This window comes from Gadus chalcogrammus, chromosome 15 (genome assembly GCF_026213295.1).
Source record: "Gadus chalcogrammus isolate NIFS_2021 chromosome 15, NIFS_Gcha_1.0, whole genome shotgun sequence".
NCBI classification, from domain to species: Eukaryota; Metazoa; Chordata; class Actinopteri; order Gadiformes; family Gadidae; genus Gadus; species Gadus chalcogrammus.
Genome location: NC_079426.1, coordinates 5,366,505 through 5,391,588, shown reverse-complemented (window position 1 = coordinate 5,391,588; position 25,084 = coordinate 5,366,505). Strand labels below are relative to the sequence as shown.

The window sequence follows — 25,084 nt, the reverse complement described above, 5'->3', positions numbered from 1 at the left end:
ACTCCGGGAGATTCATTTAGGTGTATCTATCAATGAATAGGTTCAGGTCATGCTCCTTAAATGGCTACAGGTAGACTGACCACCCCTCACAGATAAGAAAGCTACGTTTGAACATTGAACGTTTACAGTGGCAGTCTGAATGTCAATCCACTTGGTTTCGAACCTTTGTCGCAAAGATGGCCGCCCCAGTTGGTGCCGCAGAGGCACTGCCACGGCTCAACGCAGGTGCCGTGCACGCAGCCCGGGTGAGGGATGCACTTGTCACAGTACTGGCCCTGCCAGCCGTAGAGACACCTGCACACAGAGGAGCCCGCATTCACATCAATAAACTAATAACAGCCTGGTGACCTCATGACATTTACGGGCCTCATATTTTCTCACACACACACACCACTTAAAAGTTGTATAAATATAGTCGAGAGTTATCTGGAAAGTGATGCATGTTTATGCAATGATTTGGTGATAAGACAAACACATTAACACATAATAGATTGGAAGCCGTACAGAAGGAAAAACAAGTTCTCTTCTCTCACTCTCCTTCCTTCCTTCCTTCCTTGCTAGCAAACTAGCCGCGTTGAACGACCGCGAATGATCCTGAGTAACTCGTTTTTTGTCTGTTTTTTGGGTTTTAAACAATGCACAGGATTAACACCAAACGGGCAAACAATATCAAGTGTTTTCAGGAAACAGAAGGACACCAAATATGGTTCCAGAGGGTTCTTTGGGCTAACATTAGCACGCCGCCAGACACTCGGTCACAGCTCCGAGCCTGTGCCTTGGCAATCACAGCCGGGGGGGTGGGAGTCTTCGCCCCGTCCTCGGAGCCGGGAGCGGGGACCCTGTACCGCGGCGGCGGCGGTCGAGGAGGAGGAGGAGGAGGTCCCCCCCCCGGGGCCTGGGGGCCTGGTTCCCACGGGTCGGGATGAGTCCCGGTCTGAGCCGTGGGAGTAGTGTAGTAGGTGGTGGGGGGGAGGGGGACAGTCTGACCACAGCAGTCGTCCCGCTCCGTAATTAAGCTGATAAACGCAGTGCGCCGCCGGCTGCCTCCGTAATTAGCCGGACAGTGAGGGGCCATTCGCTGCGTTGTAAGGAGGGGCAACAACGAGAGGGGGCCCGTTGGCGATATGATGTTGATGTTCCCCCCGGAGCCTAGCGACAGGAAATGCGGCTGACCTTCTGGGGGGCGGAGGGGGGGGGGGGGGGCAAACAGACAGGCAGTAAAAATAAACGCGGTGGTAAAGAAGGCCTTGCTCTGTGATTAAAGCTATATTGATGCTAATGGCGTGCCAGGCCTTTCCCAGTGGAACTTGCATAGGATTTCTCCGCCACCCCCCACCCCACCCACCAACAGCAACCGTCACTTGAGTCATTGTACAAGCACGTCATCGCAGGAAACACTGAGGTCATCACCTTTTAAAGATTGGAGATATCAAAAAAAAAACCGACATGTATGTGCGGTGCCGTTTCTAGCGAGAGCGTGCGTGCATTCTTCTGTGATGCAACGAGTGTCAAGTCAGCTTATGCAAAACGCGGGGCGTCACTAAACAATAAACAGTAACCGTTCCATTACAGGTCGCTGTGACCCGGTGGGGTGAGCGATGAGAGGACAGTTTAGCCCGCGGGCGAACGGGAGCCCAGGTATAACCGCATTGGGTAATGGCACATCGCATCGCTCTGCCAGCAAGCACAGGCGCTGGCACACACTGGATGAGAACACCTCCACGGCTGGCCGCGCTCCAGCTCGACATGCATTGACAGAGGGCTGGGAAAGAGGGACACACCTGTGCGCACCACCCCAGGAATGTCCCGGCCCTTCCAGACGTCGCAACCTACGGGCGTTGGTAGCGACGGATGAGGACGGTTACGACGGATGAGGAGCTTGGGAAAACGCACAAGGGCCGCTAGAGAACAGAGCAAACCTCGGCACCCTATGTGCTCCATATGGGGCCAAACGACACCTGGGGCCGCTGATGTCTGGCCCCCAGCGCCCCCCCCCCCCGGTACGAAGGGGAGCAGCCCTGCAGGATGAGGATGTGACCGCGCTCTCTCCGTTTGGAAGCTGGGCACACAATGGCCCCCCCACTGATATGCATCGGTGCATGACTTTCCCCCCTGGCTGTGTTCATACACACGGCGTTAGGGAAACCATTAGCTACACAAACAGAGCACTTTGACGGGATCTCAAGAGTCCCACATGATCGCACCGATAACGCCGGCGTCATTAGAGAGGGGAGAAGGGCCCGCCCTTAACCTCTTCCTGCTCGTTCCGAGCTCCTACTCTTTTGTTTTTGACTTTCTGTACCCGGCATTCCTTTAACCAGCCAGGATAGTGGAAACCGTTCGCCAAACAGCCGGGCCAACATCATCTGTTGAGCCCTGGTCTCCGACGGCTGGGACGGCACCACAGACATGCGGTGTCGGGCCGCAGACGGCCTCTCTCTTTCCAGCGTGTGTATGTGTGTGTGTGTGTTTACATGGGGATGGTGAGTACTTACTTGCAACCACCTGGCTCGCTGCAGAACCCGTGCTCGGTGCTGCACCCTTGTCGGCAAATGGCTGAAGGGGAAGAGAGGGGGAAACTCTTTTTTTTTACTGGGCTGGCAACTGGTTCACTAGTTCATGGCCATTTTAGAACATTTCTCGTTGATTGTGTTCAGAGAATTGTAATTCCCCCCACGGCTGATTACAGATTATTTTCCAATGGTATCCAGACCTGGGATAAACTCTGCCACATTGAACAGAACATGCTCACACAGGTCCATCCAACGGTAACGTACGGCGTAGCGATCAGAAAATAAACAGCTTTTCACAGAGACGACAATAACGACATCAACTCCCCTCTAGACATCCCCTCACAGGCTACTCACGATGACGTCCCCGTTAGAGCTTGTCCAGTACCCATAATGCTCGCTGCTAGAGAGGGGGTGGGGGGGGGGCTTACGTGTGTCGCAATCTGCCCCGGACCAGCCCTCCAGGCAGGTCTTGTTGCCGTTGGAGTCGCACGTGTAGTGGCCGAAGAAGTCGTTCCGGGGCCGGCAGAACTTGTTGCAGCCGAAGCCATAGTAGTGTTCGTCGCAGCTGACCCGGATCTGGTACTCGAACTGGGCCACGTGCCCGTTGTGCGTCAGCTTCTGCCAGTTGGGCGAGGGGTTGATCATGCCGGAGTGCGAGGACATCTCGATCACCTGTCCCTCGACACCTGGCAGGACAGCGGGGCGAAGACACGGTTAACACATGGCTTTGTGTACGCTTGTGGTTAACGACCGTTCTTCAACAGAGTCCTTAATGTACAGACAGCGATAAAAAGTCGTTTCCCTTTCTTCCGACAAATGTAGCATGTCGCTTTGGATAAAAGCTTCTGCTAAATGCCCCTAAATGTCAACAATGAGGTCAATTTTATCTAGAAAAGGAAGTGAAAGCAAATGCCGTCTGATGTCATGGTTTCCACGTGCTTTGTTGTGATGGCCACCCGAACCGTGACGTCAGGGGACACGACCGAAAACTAAACAACTAAACACACACGGAACCGAGTAGCAGAAGAGTTCTTGGAGGCTGTGTAATTAATGAGCGACGAGAGGAGAGCGACCCAGCGAAATGAAAAGCCTCGACTGTAACGAGCACCGCTAACTGCTTTTTTCTCACGCTCCGTCTCCCCGCCCGGGCTCTGTGTGTCAACGCTTTACCGCCGGAGGATATGGCTGCCCTCTCTCTGCTGAGAGCGAGGACAGAACCGCACTGACCATAAATTACAGCTTAAGGACAGAGGGATGCCACAGCCACTGCTGGGATGCCTGCTAGCGCACCATCAGCAATTTCCGTCTCTCCCTCTTCCCCTTCCCCCTCGCTTACGTTCGTAAGTGTAACAGGCCTCAGTCAAAACACTCCCGACCGAGTCACGTTTGGTTTCTCTTAGAGCCTCTTTTTCCCACCGAGACGTATGACTCCGTATCTGTCTGCCTCGCGGCAGCGGCGGAGCCAAAGACACTGCCGACGCATTTTATTCCCACAACTATGCGATTCCACAAACAAAGAGGGCCTTTTCTTGTCGCTGCCACGGCAAACAGACGGGGGGGGTCATGGGCCCGGGAAGGCGGGGTGTGGGGGGGGGGCAAGGGCCGGAGCCCACACACACAAAGCAAATAAGACAAGCAAACACACGGGAGGCCAGGCGCCAACCCCTTAACGACCGCTAACCGTACTGTACACAGCGGACACGAGTGGCGACCCCCATCCCCCCCCGTTCACTGCGCGCACACAACCTGAGAGTCAAACGTCTAGCACCCGGCCCACCGTATATACCGTACTTTAGATCAAAATCGGCGATCGGGAGACAATGAAATACGTAAAAAGTGGTCAGGCCAATGACTTCGCTCGGCCGAGGTCATGGGAGAGGGGGGTGCGGGGGGGGGGGATTCTGTGAATCACTCCTCTGTGAAGTATAGGTCAACACCGAAGCCTGGACACAGATGCGGGGAGGAGGGTATTTACTCCCTTTGGATGATGTCCATGTTTGAGTGTGTGTGACTGTGTGTATGTGTATGACTGTGTGTGTGTAGGAGGCAAGGATGGGGGTGCATGCTGAATTCACAGTGCACGGTAACATTTCACAATGAGCTGGAATCCAGCGCTCAGATGTGTGGCATTTCTCTACCGGCCGGAGGCGCGCGGTCTGGACTGGCACGTCTTCACTACCTGATGCCGGGCTCGGAGCCACGCGCAATTCAGACAGGCCCGTTTTCTAACAGCCAAGCAAAACACACAACGCTGTTGCACAACCTATTTCGGGTTAGATATTTTCCCCCCTTTGTTTGGTCTGAAAAAAATGGGGCTTGAAGACCGTGTGGAAATTATTTGTGGACGCGAGCCAGATATATGTTGAAATTGAGTTGACGTTTCTGCTTAGAATTGCATATTTTAGGATTTAAGACGGCACTGCCGTTATACATGTTATACAACTATACTCACAAAACAAAGCCTTTTCCTTCGGTCCAACTTTCTTATGTTTTCTCTTTTTATCTTTCGGGGAGTTTCTCGTCAACGGGTTGAGGATAGAGGAGGCCAGCCTCACGCTTAGCACGGCCGAGCTCAGGGGGCTTAGCCGGGGCCGAGTGTGTACATTCAGGGGGGGCTTTTCACACCGCCGCCCTAATAGCTCTCTGGGGAGCGGCAAATACAGCAGAAAAGACTCAAGCCCCGCTGACCTCAGACGGACCTGCATAAACAAGCCGGCCTTAGGGCGGCGAAGGTACGAGCCTCCACTTGGCTGCAATCCCCAGGCCGTCGCTAATCCAACCGCCAACCAGTGGGAGCCCGGACCCATAAATCCGGGAGCGTCCAAACGTAACAGTGTGCAGACGAAACCCTCAACCGCCAAGCAACCTTTTAGCGGCTCTCCGACATAATGAACCGTATTTGGGAAGAAAAAACAACCCCGGGGCTTCTTCCACCACAGCCCCCTGAGAAACCCTGCACCGGGGGTCGCCCTGGCAACACACGAGCATCGCATACGTTCGACGCTTGACCGCAAGTATGCGGTTGGAAAGGGAAGCGAACCTATCGGGGCTCAGAGGTCCCGGCCTTCACGGGGTCGACCGGGGCGGCTGTGTGGACTAAAGGTTCTGCCGTTGCGACGCGAAGACTGTGTCGGTTCCTTGGCTGCACCGGCAGGCCCCCCAGCTGCCTACAAGTCCTCCTTCTAAAGAACACGTTTTTCCATAGGGGTCGGGGCCCCCCCACCCAAACGGAACCGGCCCTACATCGGCCCCGTCTGGAGCCTCTTCCTCTTTCCTGCCACTTCCCCGCCCTCATCCCCTCCGCTAAAAGGGAAGGTGTCAACACCTCCTCCTAAAAACACACGCCCGCTCCACCGGCACGCCGCGACCAGGACCGGGGACGGGGGGGGGGCGGGGGGGAAGTATAAACTTCCTGTTCTGAACATTAGCGGTCTGAAAGGAGAAGGCTCCGTGGACGGCGGTCACCTGCTTCCACATTGTGGTTATGAACACAGAGGGGGACAATGGAGAAAAACAGCAGTGTGCGGATACTCACCGGCGGTTTCGAAGTCCCAGGCCTCCACTATCAACGTGTAGGACCTCTAAGAAAGACAGAGACACGGTGTCAGACATAGCAGCACACAAAGCAACACAGAGCAGGACTGTAGGCCACACTTTGGGTGGAAATGGAACACTTTCAGAACAATGATACTTAGGAAAGCTTATGATCTGGAGAATAACAAAGAATTTATAAAATCACGATAATCTAAACACAGAAGGACCTGACAATTGAGCGTACAGGAATGAACGTTGAATGTACGCTATTTCAGACTTTGTCATACAAGTTATGCAATACGAGTTCAAATAGCATGTCTTAAACCTAGTTACGAACTCTGTTTTAGGATGCGTCAATGTAAAACAGACCACAAGCGCCTTGTTTCATATAGTTGGCACTCAGAAGACCTTTTAATAACATGAATTCATGCCTCCTCATAGCTTCTATCATTTAAAGTTAAATCAACACACTAACCAAATTAAAATCGAATTTTACTCACAGTTTACTCACCAGTACTTATAATGGATAACTTATAACGGCATTGATCAGATTTGTCCAGAGACGCAAAACGCTGTTGATATTACAACATGGGTCTAATGAAAGGTTACTGGTCAGCTCTGGCCAGTGACGCACTCAAGGGTCAAGCTCGTCTCAAATGACACAGAAAACCGGCAAGGATCACTGGCAGGTCAACACATTATATTTCAAAGAACAAAAAATAAAAATTCAAATAATTAGTCTCCTTGGAGAGGCTAACCTGCCATATCCTCATAACACACTGAAGCATGTGTCTAGCTCAAATCAGGTTGGTTTTATTTCACATAGACTTTTTGATTTGATGGGTCACTGTTGGTATTTGATGTCCAAACATGCTCTGCATAAAGCAGCCTAAAACCATACCGTTAAAAGACACCAAACAGAAACTTGTTTCATAGGCTGACCCGAGAGCAGGGACAAAGAGGACAGAGAGGGAGAGAGAGAGAGAGAGAGAGAGAGAGAGAGAGAGAGAGAGAGAGAGAGAGAGAGGAGGGGAGAGAGAGACCGTGAAGAAGGAGAGAAAGGGAATGAAACAAGCTGAAGGGGGAGGCTTATAGGCTACAAGAGAGAAGGGGGAAAAAAAGAAAGAAGAAAAGAGATGCTCGACCTAGGAGTTGCATTCTCAAAGGGTGGAGGAGGTGGAGGGGGAGGAGGAGGTGGGGAGCTCTCTGGAGGGGCCGGTCTTGATTTCAGCACTCCTGAAATGCTTTGTCTGATTCAGGGTCAGTAGCGCTCACACCAATATCAGCTTACCCCCTCCACACTGCCCGGTGCCACAGTCATGCGGGAACGGAGCGCACTCTTTTGAGTGCGTCTCTCTGTGGTTTTGAATGAGAGCAGGGAGGGGAGAGACACAGACACAGAGAGAGACAGAGAGAGACAGAGACAGAGAGAGAGAGAGAGAGACACAGGGAGTGAGACGGGGAAACAGAGAGACCTGGTGTAGGGAAGAGAGAAGGAGACCAAGAGGGGGAGAGAGAGGAGAGAGTGAGGGGAGAGGGACAAGAGAGTGAGGGGTGAAACACAGAGAGAGGGAGAAAGAGAGCGAGGCTGCGAGAGAGCTCAGGGCAAGAGAGGGAGAGGGCGAGTGAGGGAGAGAGAGAGCTACAGGCTGAGCGAGAGCGAGGGAGGGAGAGAGAGAGAGGGAGCATGGCTGTGAGAATGTGTGATCCACTTACAGTGCTTCATCCACTAGAAGCACCTACTTGTTACAGTCACACACACGCTGGCCACCAGCGCCACGCCACACAGGCATGTTACAAATGCCGCGTGCCCTTTCTGTGCACGGACCTCAGGAGAACGACAACACACAGCAGCCGCCGCCCCCCCCCCCCCCCCCCTGGTCCGGGGCTAAAAACAAAAGTCCACCTTCAACCTATGGAAAACATAACGACACCGGCCCGACAACCGCTTATCTCATAGCGGCCTGGCCTCGCCAGTCCTTTGGATCCGACCCCCCCCCCCCCCCCCCCCCCCGACGCCCGACCCAGTCCTCGCGTCTGATCTCGTGCCAGCGCTCCAACCCCCCCTGCCCCAAACCCCCAAACAAAAGGCGCTCTTGTCTTGAAACGCTCGGGCACATCCACAATAAAAGCCCCCGTGACATATTATGAAGCAGAAATCAAATAAACAACAGAGTGTGTGTGTGTGTGTGTGTGTGTGGGGGGGGGGGGGGAGTGGCAGGAAGTGTTTTCAGCGTCCGCAACACATTTCAGTAAGTTTTTAGATTCGACAAGGTCCAAAAAAAACAACAACAACAACAACAACCGGTTTCTGCTACACAACATGAATCATGGAATCAATCCGTTTGTTTGTTTTTTCTCTCCCAACTGCCACTTTTACCTGGCCCATTGTGGACCTGCACATCATATCGGCCCACACAGAGACACAAAGAAGTCAACTGTGGGCTAAACTGCCATTACAGCCAGATGGCAAATACCATTTACTTTGAAACACACATGTCACAATCAGTCAGTCCATTCATCCATACAGAAGCATTATGGTTTGATTTATTACATCTTTTTCGGTCTAGTCATGATTTAACCCCAAACAGGTATTTGTGTCTGCCTTCGGCAGGTGGTAATTTCAGTTCCTGTTCCTGAGAAGGGAATTATGCCATTTTTCTGTCTAACCCAATACTAAAAATGTGTTACTTTTTGAACTAATTCATAGCTAATGCTTATTAATAGGTACTCCTCCTACCCGAGTAGGACATATAACCGTCTTTTGCAAAGACTTCTCTGATGTTAACTTGCACTTAAAACCAGCATAGACCAAAACAGTGTGTACAGTTCAGCCTCACTGCCAAGAAGTTGAAAGCTAAATACTGACCCTCTGTAAACAAACTCAAACCTTGGCTCTAGAACGGGGCTTAGTCTGTTTCTCAGGACGGGATATTACCCCGATCTGGTTAACGTTATTAACCCTCATCTCGAGAAAGTAATAGGTTAAACTTGAAGACTAAAGGATAGGTTCTGTGGTGGCACCAACGCGATAGCCTGGCGAACGTGAAACAGAACCCGCCTAAGTGCCGCTCGGCCAACACTCCATAACTCCTCAGTGGTTATCAGTTTGGAATTGTGTACTACTGCCAGGTTCGCTTTTCCCAGGCTCCCAGCTGACTCACAAGTTCCCTTTGAACTACAGAGAGAGCGCACACACACACACACACACGCACACACACACACACGCACACGAGAATATAAGTAATTCAAGTTTGAGTTACACACTAGCCAAAGAACACTAGTACCTCTTAAAAAAAGGAATTTCCCTTAAACGTGAACAGAAAGAATGGGTGTTCACTTCACTGCATGCTGTATGGATTAAATTCATGTGGCTTTTCGGTGTACCGGTGGTTCGATTCCAACGGAGTTACAAACCGTAACCATCCCCTTGGCATACAGGCAACTGTAACAGCAGCGGCCCTAAATAAAGGCTTGGTCAAAGGGAGACTAGGGTTACACAGGCTGGGCAACGATAGGCCGCGCGGGTATGTCAATAACGTAAAAGGATGTTGACCTACTGTATCAGTTGTCATGAGTCAATCAACTTGGACTGTATCAGCCATGGACCTGGCCACGACTCCACACTGTCAGGCAACACACCCTGTTGTCCATAAAAACACAGATTCCCTGTTGAAAGGAGGACCCTAATGATCACCCCGAGACAGCCTGTGTGCGGCACCCCCCAGACTGCAGGACACGTTTGTTTGCCAAGAGCTTTTCATCAAAAACCAAAAGTCGACTGAAGATAAAACCCTTCCAACATCCCAAACAGTTTTTTCTTCTTTTTTTTTTTCTTCACGAAATTCCCCTCCCTGGGACCAGACAAACGGATTGGAAACAGATTTTCCTCCATCATGTTTCAAGCTTCTCGAAAAATAAAAAAAATAAACGCAAACCAAGAACATAAGATTAGGCTGTAACAAAAAAACAAAAAGAAACATGGCCGCCACCACCACACATGTAATCAATTATTACATCTCATTCAAACTTCAAACCCTCTGCCTATATTGCCCTTACGATGCCTTCGCCGCCCGGATAGATGTCAAACAGTGTCCAAGTACGCGTTACGCACCGATGAGTGATTTCGCTTAAATAATTTGCGCTAAACTCTCGGCGCAGACGTAAATAAAGCAAACAGAGAACACCGGCAAGGCCTGGGGGGGGCTGAGCGGATCTCTGTTTCAACAACTCACCTGACCCCTGTTCTGAGACCGCTCTGAAGCAGTCATCAATCATTCTGATGCTGACAAATCCCAGGGCGAGAAAGACTGGCCAGCTTTGTGTTAGTTAAAAAACAGCCCCTAATTTGACTGGCATGACAACAAAGGCGCCAGAGAATTAGATTCATTACGAAAGGAGTAGAAAAAACAGTGAAGAAAAACAACGACACCAATGGATTGCACATACCACCCTCCCCCCCTACTGATAACCAGCTAAGACCGGTCCATTTCACTAGTGTGTGTGTGTGTGTGTGTGTGTGTGTGTGTGTGTGTGTGTGTGTGTGTGTGTGTGTGTGTGTGTGTGTGTGTGTGTGTGTGTGTGTGTGTGTGTGTGTGTGTGTGTGTGTGTGTCAATAGTGTTTAGAAGACGTGATCTGCTACCCTAACCCCAACCACCCAGGCGGCGCTCTGCTGTCTGGCGGTCAGCAGACCTTTGTGTGGCCTCGTCTCGGGGTGAGGGTCAACTCGCCGCGGTGGCCTCGGACCGAACTGTGGTAAGGATTTGTCTAAGGGCAAACAAAAAACTCCCAACGCATCACTGCTGAGTCCACCGGCACCGGCTTCCTGTTGCCTGACCTACGCCGGCTTTCAGCGTACATCAGCCTCCATTATGCCCTTTAATCCTCACTGTAGTCAGTGAGGGCACGGCCATTGTCCCAGGGCCGATAAGCCGCGCGGCGGGCCTGCTTCAGACTGGCCGGCTGGGCTCCACACTCTGCAATCCCCGATAAAAAAAGTGTGAAAAGAGGCTACGCTGAGCGAGGCCCAGTGGCCAGTGAATCCTGTGTACTAGTGCTTCTATAAAAGAAGGGAGAAAAAAAAAAAAACAGCAAAAGTCTGGAGGTATCTGTTCACGTTAAACACGCGAAGGCTGAACCATTTAGCGGGGACGCCTGGCTCTCTTGCCCTACCTGATCCGAGCACATGTGTGCGGCCTCATTAAGTGCAGCAGTTACTGTGGGTGGCGAGGTTAAAGCGATGAAATGCCTGGGGTCCAACAGAGCGTGACTTAAACAAAGCCCATGGTCTGGACAAGAGGCCAGCTTCATGCGGCTCTCAAGGGGAGAATGAAGGGGACCAGAACATATCCCCCCCCCCCCCCCCCCCCCCCCGGCCGGCCGCCCCTCCCTCTCTCTCTACTTTGTCAAACCTCAGTGAACCCGAGGTACCCGGCAACCTGATTGCCCCCGCACTGTCATCTGTCCGCAACAGCCAATCAGCGTCTTGGAAAACGGACAAAGAGTGATATCATACCTGCCGATTGTAATTGTGCACTGAAGGGAAGAACTGGGACCCGAAACACAATGAATATTCTTTGGGGGGAGTTGGGGAGGTTAGCGGGGCCAACAACTACACAGAAACGCACAGACGTTTTCTGTCGGTTCAGACAGTTCAGTTGGTTCAGAAGAAGGGAGGAATCCAAGACAAATTCCGCCAATGGCACACGAGTTCACTTTGCATGGCTATTAGCAGAAGACCCGTGTGCCAGGGTGCTGTTCAGATGGCCAGGAGGAACTTTAATCTGGCACTGGTGTATGGGTCCTGATGCCATCCTAGTGTTGCCACAGCATGATGATAAACAGCAACCATTGTTTTGAATATGCAAGGCGCCCGAAAAGAACTAGTAAAAAATCTGGGGAGGACGAAGGATCAAATTGCAGCAGTGCAGCAGTGGTGGACACACTGTTACACTGCTTTCTCAAATGAAAACAATCTGTACCCGAGCTGCAAATCCAACCCACTGAAACACTGAAACATGGATGTGGGAATTAACGAATAAGAAACAATCATCATGTTCTGTTGTGGCAGTTCATATGCCTATGTCACAAAATCACAAAGGATCCCTTGAACCGAATTGGAATAACATCTAGAATGTAATACTAGCCGTTATACATACACGTGCCGACCAATAAACAGCGTCTCACACCCACAAAGAAGGTAAGGCCTAAAACAGCTTAGGGACCTAAACAATGGGGCCATGTTCCAGCCCATGTTCCACTCTTTCCAACTCGAGTTGGCCCTTTCAATGTGGCTCTGCGGGCCTCCTTATATTTCATCATTAATTGGTGACACTTGAAAACTGATCTCCAACGTGAGTAACGCTTCATGTAGCCCAATACTTTAGGGCAAAACTTTAACAGCCCTCCACACTCACACAACAACGGACTTTCCAAGGCACTGGCGTTAATTGCATAATTTCCAATTATCTGACGCGTCAAAAAGGAAATAGGCCAAGGTCTGAGGAGGAGGACAACATCAACAACAACACGCGCACCTGGTTAATTAGCCGGGATAATGAGGGGGCCACATGGGGTCTTATTCCAAGAACAATTCATGGAGGGTCGCCCATCGTGGGGCAGTGACAGGGAGAAAGATTAATCATTTGTTTTTACTAGGGGAGAGGAGGGGGGGGGGGTGATTGACTGACTGACAGTAATTGCACACAATTGCTCCAAGTTGAAAACGTCGAGAACTAGTCAAAGTGCGTCGCAGAGATGGAAAGGTTTTTTTTTTTTTTCTCAACCACCTCCACCGATTGAACTTACCGGCCAGGCAAAACGGAACGGCAAATCTATCCTGGATCTTTCATTCCTGCCAGAGCTCTTGAAAGTAAATGTATTCCCTCCTAGGACGGGGGTAGATCCGGCTCCGAAACTACACGGTCCTCCGGGGAAGACTCGAGACTGGTATTCCTTCAAGCAGACTTTGAAAAAGGTTTCGCACTGGTCCGGGGTGCATTTCTGATCCGCGGTGCTCGGGGAGCCGTCGCAACACTGGCCGTTCAGCAGCTCCCCGTTCTGGTTATGCATCGATAACATTTGCAACTCGAATCGTCCGGATCCCTCTGACACCTGTTGGAAAGTGAATTCAATAAAAAAAAAAAATCATATATTTTTTTAAAACACCACACACCACTAAAGCGTCGCCATCGTGCCCGTGAACTACGCCACAAGAAGCGCGTCCGTGGTGCACTACGGTGAACACGACGACTCCGTTGGACCCAAGTGGCCGACGAGGTTTTGCATTGAGAGCATGGGTCATAGTTAACGTTAGCATAGCCCTGCAGAACACCACATACACCATGTAAAAGCAAAGACATCCATGAAGTTGCATGGAGTGAGCTCTCCCCCCTGGATCTAAGCACGTACCTTGGCCAGGAAGGAGAGTAAAAAGGCAGCAGCCACCACCGAGCAGCGTCTCAAAATCATGCCTCCGAACTGGTGCTGCCACTCGTACGAATTCAGTTGTCTGGCCGAAGCACGGCACTTATGTCTTCTCTGACTCAAACATGCACGGGTGGAAAAGCCCACACTTTGTTCAACCGAGCACAGGTTGCCCGAGTCATAGATATGCACTTCCTCGTATGTCCTCAGATTTACGAAGCGTTTTGTCTCTTCTTGTTATTATCCGACAAGCTTTCCAACTCTTAAGCGACGAGTCTACACAGTAGCCATGCGGCAGCCGAGCCCACAACTGACTGCTGGTCCGAAGTCGAAGTAGCTCCACAAGTTCATGAGGGCGTGGTCGAGAGTCGCCTGGTATCCATATTCATAAGGTGAGGAGGCGGAGACAGAACCACCTCTAATATGTTCTCAGTACAATGCACTAGTCTGCACTCTGCAGCCCATGCATGGCTGCTATTGATCATATAAATTGGAATGAATAACATTGAGTCGTGGTCAACCTGACATCAGGGTGACCATCAACACATACTTAAGCATTATCCTTAAAAAAAATGGTCATGAAATTCCTATAGCAGCATTTATTTGTTTTGGCATAGGGTGATGTCCTTGCCCAAAACCTGTTGAATAAATCAAATACCTGAATTTGAAAGAAAGGCATCATGACATAAGCATTATCACACAGAAAATCTTAATCCCAAGTCTAGATATGTCTCAACAGCAGGAGCCTTATCTGAATGCCGTGCGTCTATTTTAAGGTTGTTGTCTGTTATGCCAAGAATGGAGGAAAATAACTGTAAAACGATCCGAATTCAATGCAACAAAGGTGAACCTCTACTGGATCAGCAACTATGCAGACACGCACACGCACGGGGACACAGGCAGGCTCACTCACGCACGCACGCCACCCAGACTTGTGCAGACATGTTGGGAGAGAGTATGGGAATCCTGGGAACCCCTGTTCCCGGGTAGTTAGTGATTTGTGTGGACCAATTACACAGGTCATTCACTTGATCACAGGGGAGGGAGCCGAATCTATTGTAGGGGCGGCTATTGTCAATGAGTAACCAAGCAATGTTTCACCTTACATTTTATAGCCATTTATGAGAGTCACGCTTGTCGCAAACGTCACCCGATTTTTCTGCGACATCAGCAGAAATATGTGTTCATTTTTTTGTCTCATTTGTATTTAATCGCGTGCCTCTCTTACACGGTTTGTTTCAAAGTCCTTATCTTTTTGTCGTGTCGTGTTTTCAATGTAGATGTCATGCCAAAACCTTCTTTGGAAATTGTGGCCCACGGTGGGTGACCATTCATCAGTTTGCTCTCTGGTCAACAGACCTGCTTAGTGTGTTTGGTGTCACACACAAGCAGAACAGGAATAGGGATCACAGGCCCTAGCATGTAATTCACCATCATCAACATGCAGATGAGGCGCCGTTCCTGATTAAAGCTGGGGTGCAGAAGAATGGGCTCCACACACCTGCCCTTCTCATTCATCACCGGCCCGCGGGCTCAGGTTACAGCGCCTCGCTGCCGCGTTTCCTCCACTGCTGATGAGGGTTAATGTGAATGACATTGAAACCCAGGGGAGGGAACCTTTTTAGAAGTATGCATTCATGAGGGGACCGGAGTGAGGTTTGAAGTAGTTTCTACGTTGGGGAACGCGATGACAAACGATGTTGACCGGGATGTTGATCGCTGTGGGGAAGAAGGTGTTTACCTCGTTATCTTTTGTAGATAAGATCGGTGATCAGTGGTGCCTCAGTGTCACTGATTAGACTGTGCTTGTGGAGACAGAGAAAGACACACAGAGAAAGAGAGGGCTAATACATGCCTTTCCTGTTTGTTCGCCACAGTCGTGAGTTTTTAACCGTTCCCGACGATTAAAATGTTTGATAACGTAAATAGAAGAAAAGAGAAGTAGAAAGAAAATTACTTTTTTTGGTTCCCTTTATATATACTGTATATATGTATATATATATATATATATGTGTGTGTAACTAAATATATTTACACATATTTACATATATATATACATAAAGTGTGTGCATACTGTATAAATGTATATATATACTGTTTATATATATATATATCTTTGTCATGGAGAGCACTCTCCATGACGATAGTCGTCATGGAGCAGAACATAGAGGGGTCACTCCTCTGAGGCCAGGGTGCTAATCTCCTGCAGCCTTAATGTGATTATGGTAATGAACACACATATGACCCCGCGGCTCTGAGTGTGTGTGTGTGTGGGGGTACGTGTGTCTGTGTTTGTGTGTGTGTGTGTGTGTGTGTGTGTGTGTGTGTGTGTGTGTGTGTGTGTGTGTGTGTGTGTGTGGTGGAGGTGTGTATGTGTGTGTGTGTGTGTGTGTGTGTGTGTGGTGGAGGTACATTTGTGTGTGTGTGTGTGTGTGTGGGGGTGGGGTACGTGTGTATGGGGGTGGTCCTTATCCACATATCTACACACAGAGTGCACGATCACTGTGGCTCCAGCAGCAGCAGCCGCCGCCGCCGCCACCGCCGCCGCCGCCCTACACGTGCGTGTGTAGGCAGCAGACAGCAGACTGGGCCGGTCCTGGTGGCCTGGCCCCTGTTGTTCTGTCCTTGCTGAGCTGGGAATAGCCCAGTGAATGACCAAATAAATTCCATCCAGCAACAAAAGAGCTCGGTGGCCAGGGGAGAGATGGATATCTTTTGTTGTCGGACACTCAATGCCGTATACCAATCCAATTACCTCAGCCCTTTGCAACCCCTCCCTATCTGAGCGCATGGCATTGAGGCTCGCCTGAATGCAGCCTCGGACCCCGAGCAAGAATGCGCTGGATGGATTACGTGCTTAATGAGCATGTTCCTCCCCTTAACTCTGGCCAGAATCGGCTCTGCACTCCCCTCCACTGAAAGGACCAAGGGGCTTGCTTGTGAAATCCGAGGGCCTCATTGAGCGATTGAGTTATTCTCTGGTGTGTTTTTCTGAAACAGTTCACCCTTCTGGCGGAGAAAAAAAAAAACTAGAGATAATCAAAACAAGCACCTCCCCTGAACAATGAGAAGGCGAATAAAAGTGTGTTTTTTTCGCACTGTTGCATCTACACTCCGTTTGTGGACATGTCAACACAGCGCAACACGAGGAAGAGCTGTAGCCAGTTGGCAAAGAACAGCAAAGTGTCAGGCTGTCGACGACACCCTACTAGTGGAACTTAGATGATCCCGCTTGCCTGGAAGGACGGCTATCTGTCCTCTCTTCCTTCTCAAGGTTCCTACCCTTGGATTAGGGGAGTTTCTACTGGCCCTTCAGACTGCTTGGGGGCTGCTGTAAAAAGAAGGCCTGTGAAGAGGATGTGACTGTGATTTAGACTGTGAGTTAGACTGTGATTTACAGATAAAATAGACCTGACCGGACATGGTCTAATTACACGTCTTGTTTTGCGTAGTGGACGATGCTGAGTGGAAAGGTGCACCCCCATCTGGGACACGAGCAGTGGGTGCTGCTTGCTGTGTCCCTACAAGGTCGACTGGGACCCCATAAACCACACTCCCTCGGCTGGGAGGATAGATGTGCTGTTCAGGCCTCTCGGCCCGTTTCAAAGCCTCCTACTGTTTACACGGCGGTGTTTACGGGACGTGCTCTTACGGAACGTGTTGGGTTAGATGGTATCCCTGGGATAAATATTATCTTACGCCCGTAAAAGGTGGCCGGCTTTTGTTATTTTTCCAACATCTAGTCAAAGGGATGTGATGAGGAGGGAGGAGGGGGTACCTTCTGAGCTCTCGGGTTGTGTTTGAGGCACAGGTCGTAATGCAGTCGCCGCAAAGACACACCAGCTGCTGTGTGGCAGATGAAGAGGAAACGTTAACGTTAGCCGCTAGCTTAAGGAGTTCAATGCTATCTGTCATTTGTCCACATGTTTGTACACACACATGTCCTCAAGGTGAAACAGCGTACGTTTACCTACTGTTTAATCATTTAGCAGACACTCTTACCCCAAGAGCGACTAGTCTGTGGACATGGGAATCAAGCTCACTACCATTGGCCTCTTTGCTACCCTGCTCACCTGTTTGTACAACTCTTTTTAATTGTTGAGCGCTGTTACATTTGTTGCTGCTCCTCAGTCGGTCTCAGCAGTAGAGACCTGCGGGGAAGCGAGAGCGTTGCATTCAGTGTTTTGTTCATGTTGTGCGTCAACAGTCATGAGAGCGGAGAATGGCTCAGGGTTCCTGCCAGGGCACATGCTGGAGCAGGCATGGCTTCAGCGCTTTGACTCAGATCAGGCGTTACGCCATTCAGTCATGCACCAGGTGGAACCGGTAACCTGGAGAACCTGGATCCTGTGCCTGGGTGTGTGGGTCTGTGTGTGTGTATGTGTGTGTCGCCTCACACGTCCTAAGGGTCTGGATGTGTTTGATCCAGCGGGGGGGGTTGGAGAAAGGGGCGGAGCAAAGGGTTTCTCCCAGCGGAACAGAGCAGTGAACACGCACTCTCACACATTAGGCTATAGTTCCTCAGAACAGTATTTCCATACACAGTCTCGTACCGCTGGCCTGACTCTGGAATTCATGTGATTAATGACAACTGATTGTGTGTGTGTGTGTGTGTGTGTGTGTGTGTGTGTGTGTGTGTGTGTGTGTGTGTGTGTGTGTGTGTGTGTGTGTGTGCGTGCGTGCGTGCGTGCGTGTGTCAGTGTGTGTGTGTGTGTGAGTGTTTTTGTGTGTGTGTCATCGTGTGTTTCAGTGTGTTTGTGTACATGACTGTGTGTGTTTATGTGTGTGTCTGCACCCCCCCCCCCGCCCCCCCCCCCCCGCCTCCCCCCATCCCGTGTGATCTTGGGAACTGTGCACGGTTCGCCCGCCCTATTCGTGCATGCCTCCAACGTGAAGTAGCGCAGCAACCTAAATTTGCATCTAATGTGATTTTCCTCCGCGGCAGGAATGCGGCAGGAATGTGTGGGAACGTCTGCGGCCCTAAATCGGTAATCTGTGCGACAACGCGTTGGCAGGGTGAATGCCAGCGGTTCAGCCGGAGAGATGAGATCCTGTAAACATCACACCGGTGGAGGTGGTCCACTGCAGGAATAAGCAGCCCCTGCCCGCTCTGCCCTGGGACTCTGCGGGTCAGCGGAGCATCCTCAGCGGGCAGGATATTGGCCCCAGAGCCGGCCCAGCCGGGCTAATTACCTGACCTTCCTACCTAGAGGAGGGGACCACCGTAAAGAAAACCCCTCTTCCTCTGCTAGGTCGTTCTTGTGGCACATTAACGCACTACCGTTTGGCTGTTTGTGAGTGTGTGTGTGTGTGTGTGTGTGTGTGTGTGTGTGTGTGTGTGTGTGTGTGTGTGTGTGTGTGTGTGTGTAGGTGGACATGTGTGTGCATGTGTGCATTCGCTGTGTGTATGAGTCTATCTCTCCAAGTGTGTGTGTGTGTGTGTGTATGTTTGTGCGTGCGTGCGTGTATGAGTGTGTGGGCATGTAAGCGTGCGTGTGCATGTGTATGTGCAAGTGTTCGCGCATGTGTACGTGTACGTGAACGTGTGTGTGTCTGAGTGTGTGGTTGTGTGCGTTTGCATGTGTGTGTGCAAGCGTCTCAGTGTGTGTTCGTGTACGTGTAGGTGTATGTGTAAGTGTCCGAGTGTGTGTCTGCGTGAGTGAGTGCGTGCGTGCGTGCGTGCGTGCGTGCGTGCCTGTGTGTGTGTGCTAGGTGTGTGTGTGTGTGTGTTTGTGTGTGTGTGTGTGTGTGTGTGTATTTGTGTGTGCGTGCGTGCGTGTGTGCTAGGTGTGTCTTCTTGTGTCTGAAAGATAGATGGACTTTCCTTGGGCCTGGACCGGGCCAACCCTCCAGGTCTGATATGGCCGCGTTGCAGGGAGGAAGTCTAACATGTCGGCCCAGACAAAATGATCGGCATTGCCAGCGCCCAATGAAAATATTGACGCTGGCTCGGTCTTCAAGTCCCCAGCAGCATGACGTATCGTTTTTTCCATGACACATTTGATGATTGCTTCCAAATGGGCCTGTCAGTTTTAATTATGGCGGCCCTGGCATTTCACTTTCCTGTAAAGTAAACAATGTCCCCGACTCTCCCACCCACCCACACACTCACATACACACACCCACACACGCACACGCACACACACACACACACACACACACACACACACATACACGTCTGCATGCACGTATGCACTCACACGCATACACACAAACAAATACACACACACAAACACACACACACACACACACCCACATCTGCACACACACATGCACGCGCACACACATGCACACACACAGACACACACACACACACCCACGTCTGCATCCACGTATGCATGCGCACATACACACACACACACAAACACAAAAACACACACACACCCAGCATGAACGGCTCTTGAGGTATCGCAGGCGACTCAGGGCTGATGTATGATTTCATGTCTAATCTGCTCACTCCTAGTAGATGGGGATAGGCAGTGTGGACACTTTGGATTAATGTTGTTGTATCACATTGCCAGTTGAAAGCTGGACTGTTGTTTCATGGAACTGGAGGCAAACCAACGATACGACGTTGAAGAATGCACACTCTGTATCAAAGTCAAGTCAAAGCACGTGACCCGAAAATACTTGCTGGATGTCAGTGCTTTAATACTTTGTGCTCCAAAGAAGTCAAATATTGGTTCGAGGTAATTCAGTTATCCTGTCCGAATTACTCACCACACTCAAAAATGCAATAAGTCTATTTTCTATCTCAGGACTTGGATGATACCCAATCTCAACATCCAGGAGGTTATACATAAAGAACACGAAGCGCAACATGAACTAATGCAATCCAAATAATGAAGGAAAATTCTGAAGCATAACTAAGTGTCCAGTCATAAGTTGTAAACATCTATGGCCCATTTGTAGGAGACGTTTCTAGAGCACAGTCAGACGTATAATATTGGATCTTGCACCGGAGCAAGTCCACTTGTTACCGTCAAACTAACCAGCCCTGTTTGCGCTGCTTTCCTAAGAGGCCTTGCACCTCAAGCGCATAACGGTGTCAGCGGCTGGCCCTCGAACACGGAAAACAGGCTCTCCGTTTGTCCGCTGCTCCGGCTCTCTGTCGTCGGGGCGCCTTGCACATTCTTGTCTCACTGAGAAGCTCTTATCCGTCATATCTGAGAGGGGGAATTCTTGTGCAAAGCAACATTAAACTCATTTCACAGATCAAGGCAGAGCGAACTGCATGATGTTCCACACGGTGGACATGGGGCGGGAGGGGGGCTGGGAGAACACGACCTCTGGGAAGCAGAGGGAAACAGAGTTGGAGGGTTGCAGAGAGTGGAGAAGAACTACATGGGTCGTATGACTCGACCAGACTCAGAAGTTGTATAAACCCCACCAAAAAGCCAAAATAATTAGGTTACATGTTATGTAACCGGTTTAGAAATGTCCGGTAAGGGATTCAAGAAACACATCTTATCTCATCTTATCTTATCTTACACTTAGGCCGGTCATAACTGAACAAACACTAGACACAAGACAGTCAGCCAATCAAACAGGACTAAGAGTGGTAGCTTTGTTGATCAGGGTGGATTCACTCTGAACCAGCTGGTCTTTAGTGAGAGGGCCAGCCTTTGCTTTTAAAACCCTGGTCCGAAACTGGACACCCCTCCCTTGGCCGGGGCATAGACACTTTTGCTCTTTGAAGGGGTGTCCACTTGCAGAATTTCAATATTCACTGTTAACTCTTGCTGGATATGTTCTGCAATGGTAATGCAGTGCTAAATGGCCCCAGGGTACATCTGTACAAACAACATGTTAGTGTGAACCGTTATGTAATAGTGTTAACTTTAGAGAGCAAGAGATGGAGAGAGATAGGCGGGTTACGCAGTTTACACAGGAAACTCCCCCTTTTTACATTGTTCACCACATTGACTTATTCATCCCAGGATGGCAGAGAGATCGATTTTGGACAGGATATTTCACCTTCTTACCCTCACATAAACACCAGAATGGAAGAAACGTTTGATAGAAGGATGGACTGCTAATTGAGATTATGACTGTAAAGCAATAAAGTACCTTGAATGTTATGATTTGCATCTGAGATAAATTAAAAAACGGCGACTCACCCCTCGCATTAATCTATTAAACAATCTAAAAACAAATTAGAAACCAATTGATGTGACCTTTATGTATTTTGAACGTATGTAATTATTTTACGCCCCTTCACCAACTTTTATTTAGAAATAAGTGGAGTATTTCAAAGGACATCCTATATTGTGTATTTTATAGCAAAAGAAATGCCCAGGTCAGAGCCTGGGAAATGTGAGGGTCGGCTCATTAAAGACCTAAGAATGTGCTCCCATCTGGGCCTTTCAACAATCCCCCCCCTCCTCAGAGGCACAGCGACGTCTGGAGTGTGTGTGTGTGTGTGTGTGTGTGTGTGTGTGTGTGTGTGTGTGTGTGTGTGTGTGTGTGTGTGTGTGTGTGTGTGTGTGTGTGTGGTGTATGACAGAGAGAGAGAGACAGAGAGAGAGAGAGAGAGAGAGAGAGAGAGAGAGAGAGAGAGAGAGAGAGAGAGAGAGAGAGAGAGAGCTAGAGAGAGAGAGAGAGAGAGAGAGAGAGAGAGAGAGAGAAAGAGAGAGAGAGGAGAGCGAGAAAGAGAGAGAGAGCGAGAGAGAGAGAGAGAGAGAGAGAGAGAGAGAGAGAGAGAGAGAGAGAGTAGGGGGGGGGGGGGGGGCGGGAAACGTAGTCACTCCACACAATGTGCGGCCACAATGCAAACACGTTCTCATTGCCGACATGAAAAACAACACAAGCCAACGCACGTCATATTAATTCTAGCTCAATTAATACCCAACGCATTCACGTTTAGCCGGCAATCATCCCGCTCCAGCGATCTAAAGGCCATTGTCACACGGGCACTTGAAGAAGAAGTCTTTTGTGTGCCAGAAGAATGGCGTTGTGACCCCCCGGTGGGGCAGAGCAGGCCGGGCCAGACGTGTGTTCCCCTTTTCTAGACCACCGCACCGCCCACCTCCACCCACCTCCACTACCACCGCCCTGCAGCCCCAGGGGGCTAGAGTTTCAGCGACCGGGCGACCGTGAGAGGTGATGAGTGAAGAGAGAGGGAGGGGGAGAGAGAGGGAGAGAGAGAGAGGGGGGCCCTAAACTCTGACGATTGAAACAAAACACACAGCAACCCCCCCCACCACCACCCATCACTGCCTCCACAATCCATCCGCCCAGCCCACCCCACCCCAACCCAACCCACTCCTCAACCCCGTCACTGGAACAATGGCCTTGTGGCTAAGTTGACTGTCATGCACTTGGGAGTGAAGCGGTGAAGCAGAGAGGGAGAGAGGGAGAGAGAGAGAGAGAGAGAGAGAGAGAGAGAGAGAGAGAGAGAGAGAGAGAGAGAGAGAGAGCGAGAGAGAGAGAGAGGGTCAGGATCGGAGAGTTTCTACGGTAAAACCTGAAGTAATCAGTCCACACTTGGTAGAGTCGCCTCATTGGCTGCAGATGGTAAACAGACTTTGTGGCAACTGACAATGATTTTCCGACAGCAGATGGTTGCCTCTGAGATGTTTGCCGGTGGGTTTAAATGACCACACAGTTCGATCTTCCGTCCACAAAATACAACCGCACACTCATCGCCTGTGAAGCACTAAAACACAAATGTTGCTTGCGTCCATCCCATTCTGGCAACCTCGTCCACCAATGTTTTGGAGCGCAAGTGGATCAATCTATCACTCTTTCATTTAACCCGACTATGTGTTCAACTGTCTACAAACTGCCTGGCTGGCAGTCGTCTGTGTTTGTTACACTGGTGCCGCTTGCTTTCAGGAGGTGAAGCCCGACACGAATGGCCATCTCAAGTTCGAACGTCACGAGATGCGAAGTTATTATGAGGCTTAAAGCAAAAGCCGCGACGGGTAAGATATCTCTAAGCCCGTCAACTCTGTGACAAGCCTCCTGAGACAACGAATCAAAGGGTAGATACTGTTTCAACCGCATGCCCGGACTCAACATCTGGTTGCTACAACAACCAAACAGTAGTTTCACTGTAAATCCTCAGCATTGTTTGTTGTGTGAAACCGTTTCAAAGTGAAGCTACCCATGGAGGTGAGAGGGAGTGGTTGATGGCAGCCGAACAATTCACTTGAAATGGCCGTAGTTGCTGCCAACATTAGTCACATAAATCGTGATATGATTCCCAAAGCAATAACTGCATGCCGGCCTTCGGGGTCATGGTACAGTTCCAACGTTTTCTTCTTGTTTGTTTTCTTTGGCTCATTCCTGGTGGATCCCCAAGAGTCATGACTATCAGTTCAGGTAACTCTGAGGTGAGTGGAAGGTATCCTCAGCCCTTCCTCTGTCAAAGAGCAGCTTTTACCCTGCCTTGTCGCCAAGCAAACAGAGTACGAAGAGAAAGGTTCTCAAGAGAAGATCTCTGTGCAAAGGGGGCCAGGCTGCAGTAGGAAAACCAGTGTTGATACAGCTGATCTCTGTTGCTCCAAGTGAAATATATGGCCCTGTTTGTTTTGAAAGGTCGTCCCAACGCTTTGCTTCAAGTTCATATTTATCCAGCGAGGGGAATATGTCCTCTCTGATCTAGTTTGCCCGCACGCAGATTAACACACTCTGCTCTCCCTGTGCTGAGGAGGAGTCAATGACCTCCATGCTGTTGTTGTGGTCAGGACGGATCAGAGGGTGATTCTCCCTGGTTTCCTCGTCAGGACACTAGAACATCACATCCAAACATAACACTTTTGGCGGCCATCTTTTAATTGAAGGGGTCTTAAACCTGCCACAATGAGAGGTTATCATGTGCTGTAAGCCTTCCGCTGGTCTCAAACCTCTTCCGCTCATCTGAACTATGTGGCCATGGGACTCGTCCTGAGAAAAGCCGTGGCATCTCGTAGAAACTCAAGACATGATTCTCATTGGCTGTCAGCGATGTCACTCGTAGCTCCGGCGTGGGTGAATCAGGTATGTTCCATGGCTATGTTCTGTGTCTATCTCCTTGTTGTGTGTCCTTGTGTATATTGTGTTTTTATGTTTTTATGTGTACCTGACTGCAAGACAAGTTTCCCTTTTTGGGACAATAAAGTTAAACTGAACTGAACTGAACTGATGTTCAGTCTGTCTATGTTCGTTCCCCGTCGCTGTGATTGGCCCTGCTTACAAATCAATCAAGATCTCTTTCTGACCAGAGGGTGGTTCTTGACCCAGTTTAGCCAGGCAGTGTTTCAGGCTTCCCGTGTGGAAAGGCCAACTCTGTGAGACTTCAGCAATCCTTATTTGCTGTATAAATACTATGGACTATGCAGCATAAATACCAATGTCTTATGATTATTTCACCTCTCTATTCTGTTGCATATAGATAGGTTGATTTACAGGTATGTTTCACCAGAAAGGAACATTCCTAACCATCTCTGTGATGGAACTAATTACCTTTTGACACTTTGGTTAAAGGTGTGGTGTGAACGTGGCAGTTTTTCCTTTATAATCGACTGAAGGGGGTGTAATTTCATAGCCAGGTGAGGCGACAACATTTTGTGTAACTGTTCTGTGCCCAGGCAAGGAATGCATAAGGCCCTGTGTGACTTTTAAAAAG

At 49.9% G+C, this 25,084-nt stretch overlaps 1 protein-coding gene across 1 annotated transcript in view; it reads right to left on the bottom strand.

The window, feature by feature from the left end:
- jag1b (jagged canonical Notch ligand 1b) overlaps positions 1-13,831 on the bottom strand; it is a 31,795-nt gene extending 17,964 nt beyond the window's left edge. The window contains exons 1-6 of the mRNA XM_056608955.1: positions 13,459-13,831; positions 12,856-13,161; positions 6,049-6,094; positions 2,942-3,199; positions 2,496-2,556; positions 164-294 (exon numbers count right to left, since the gene is read on the bottom strand). Of these exons, the coding sequence (XP_056464930.1) occupies positions 164-294; positions 2,496-2,556; positions 2,942-3,199; positions 6,049-6,094; positions 12,856-13,161; positions 13,459-13,518 (862 nt within the window). The 5' untranslated portion in view covers positions 13,519-13,831. The remainder of the gene's footprint in view (positions 1-163; positions 295-2,495; positions 2,557-2,941; positions 3,200-6,048; positions 6,095-12,855; positions 13,162-13,458) is intronic.
- Between the last annotated feature and the right edge of the window lie 11,253 nt (positions 13,832-25,084).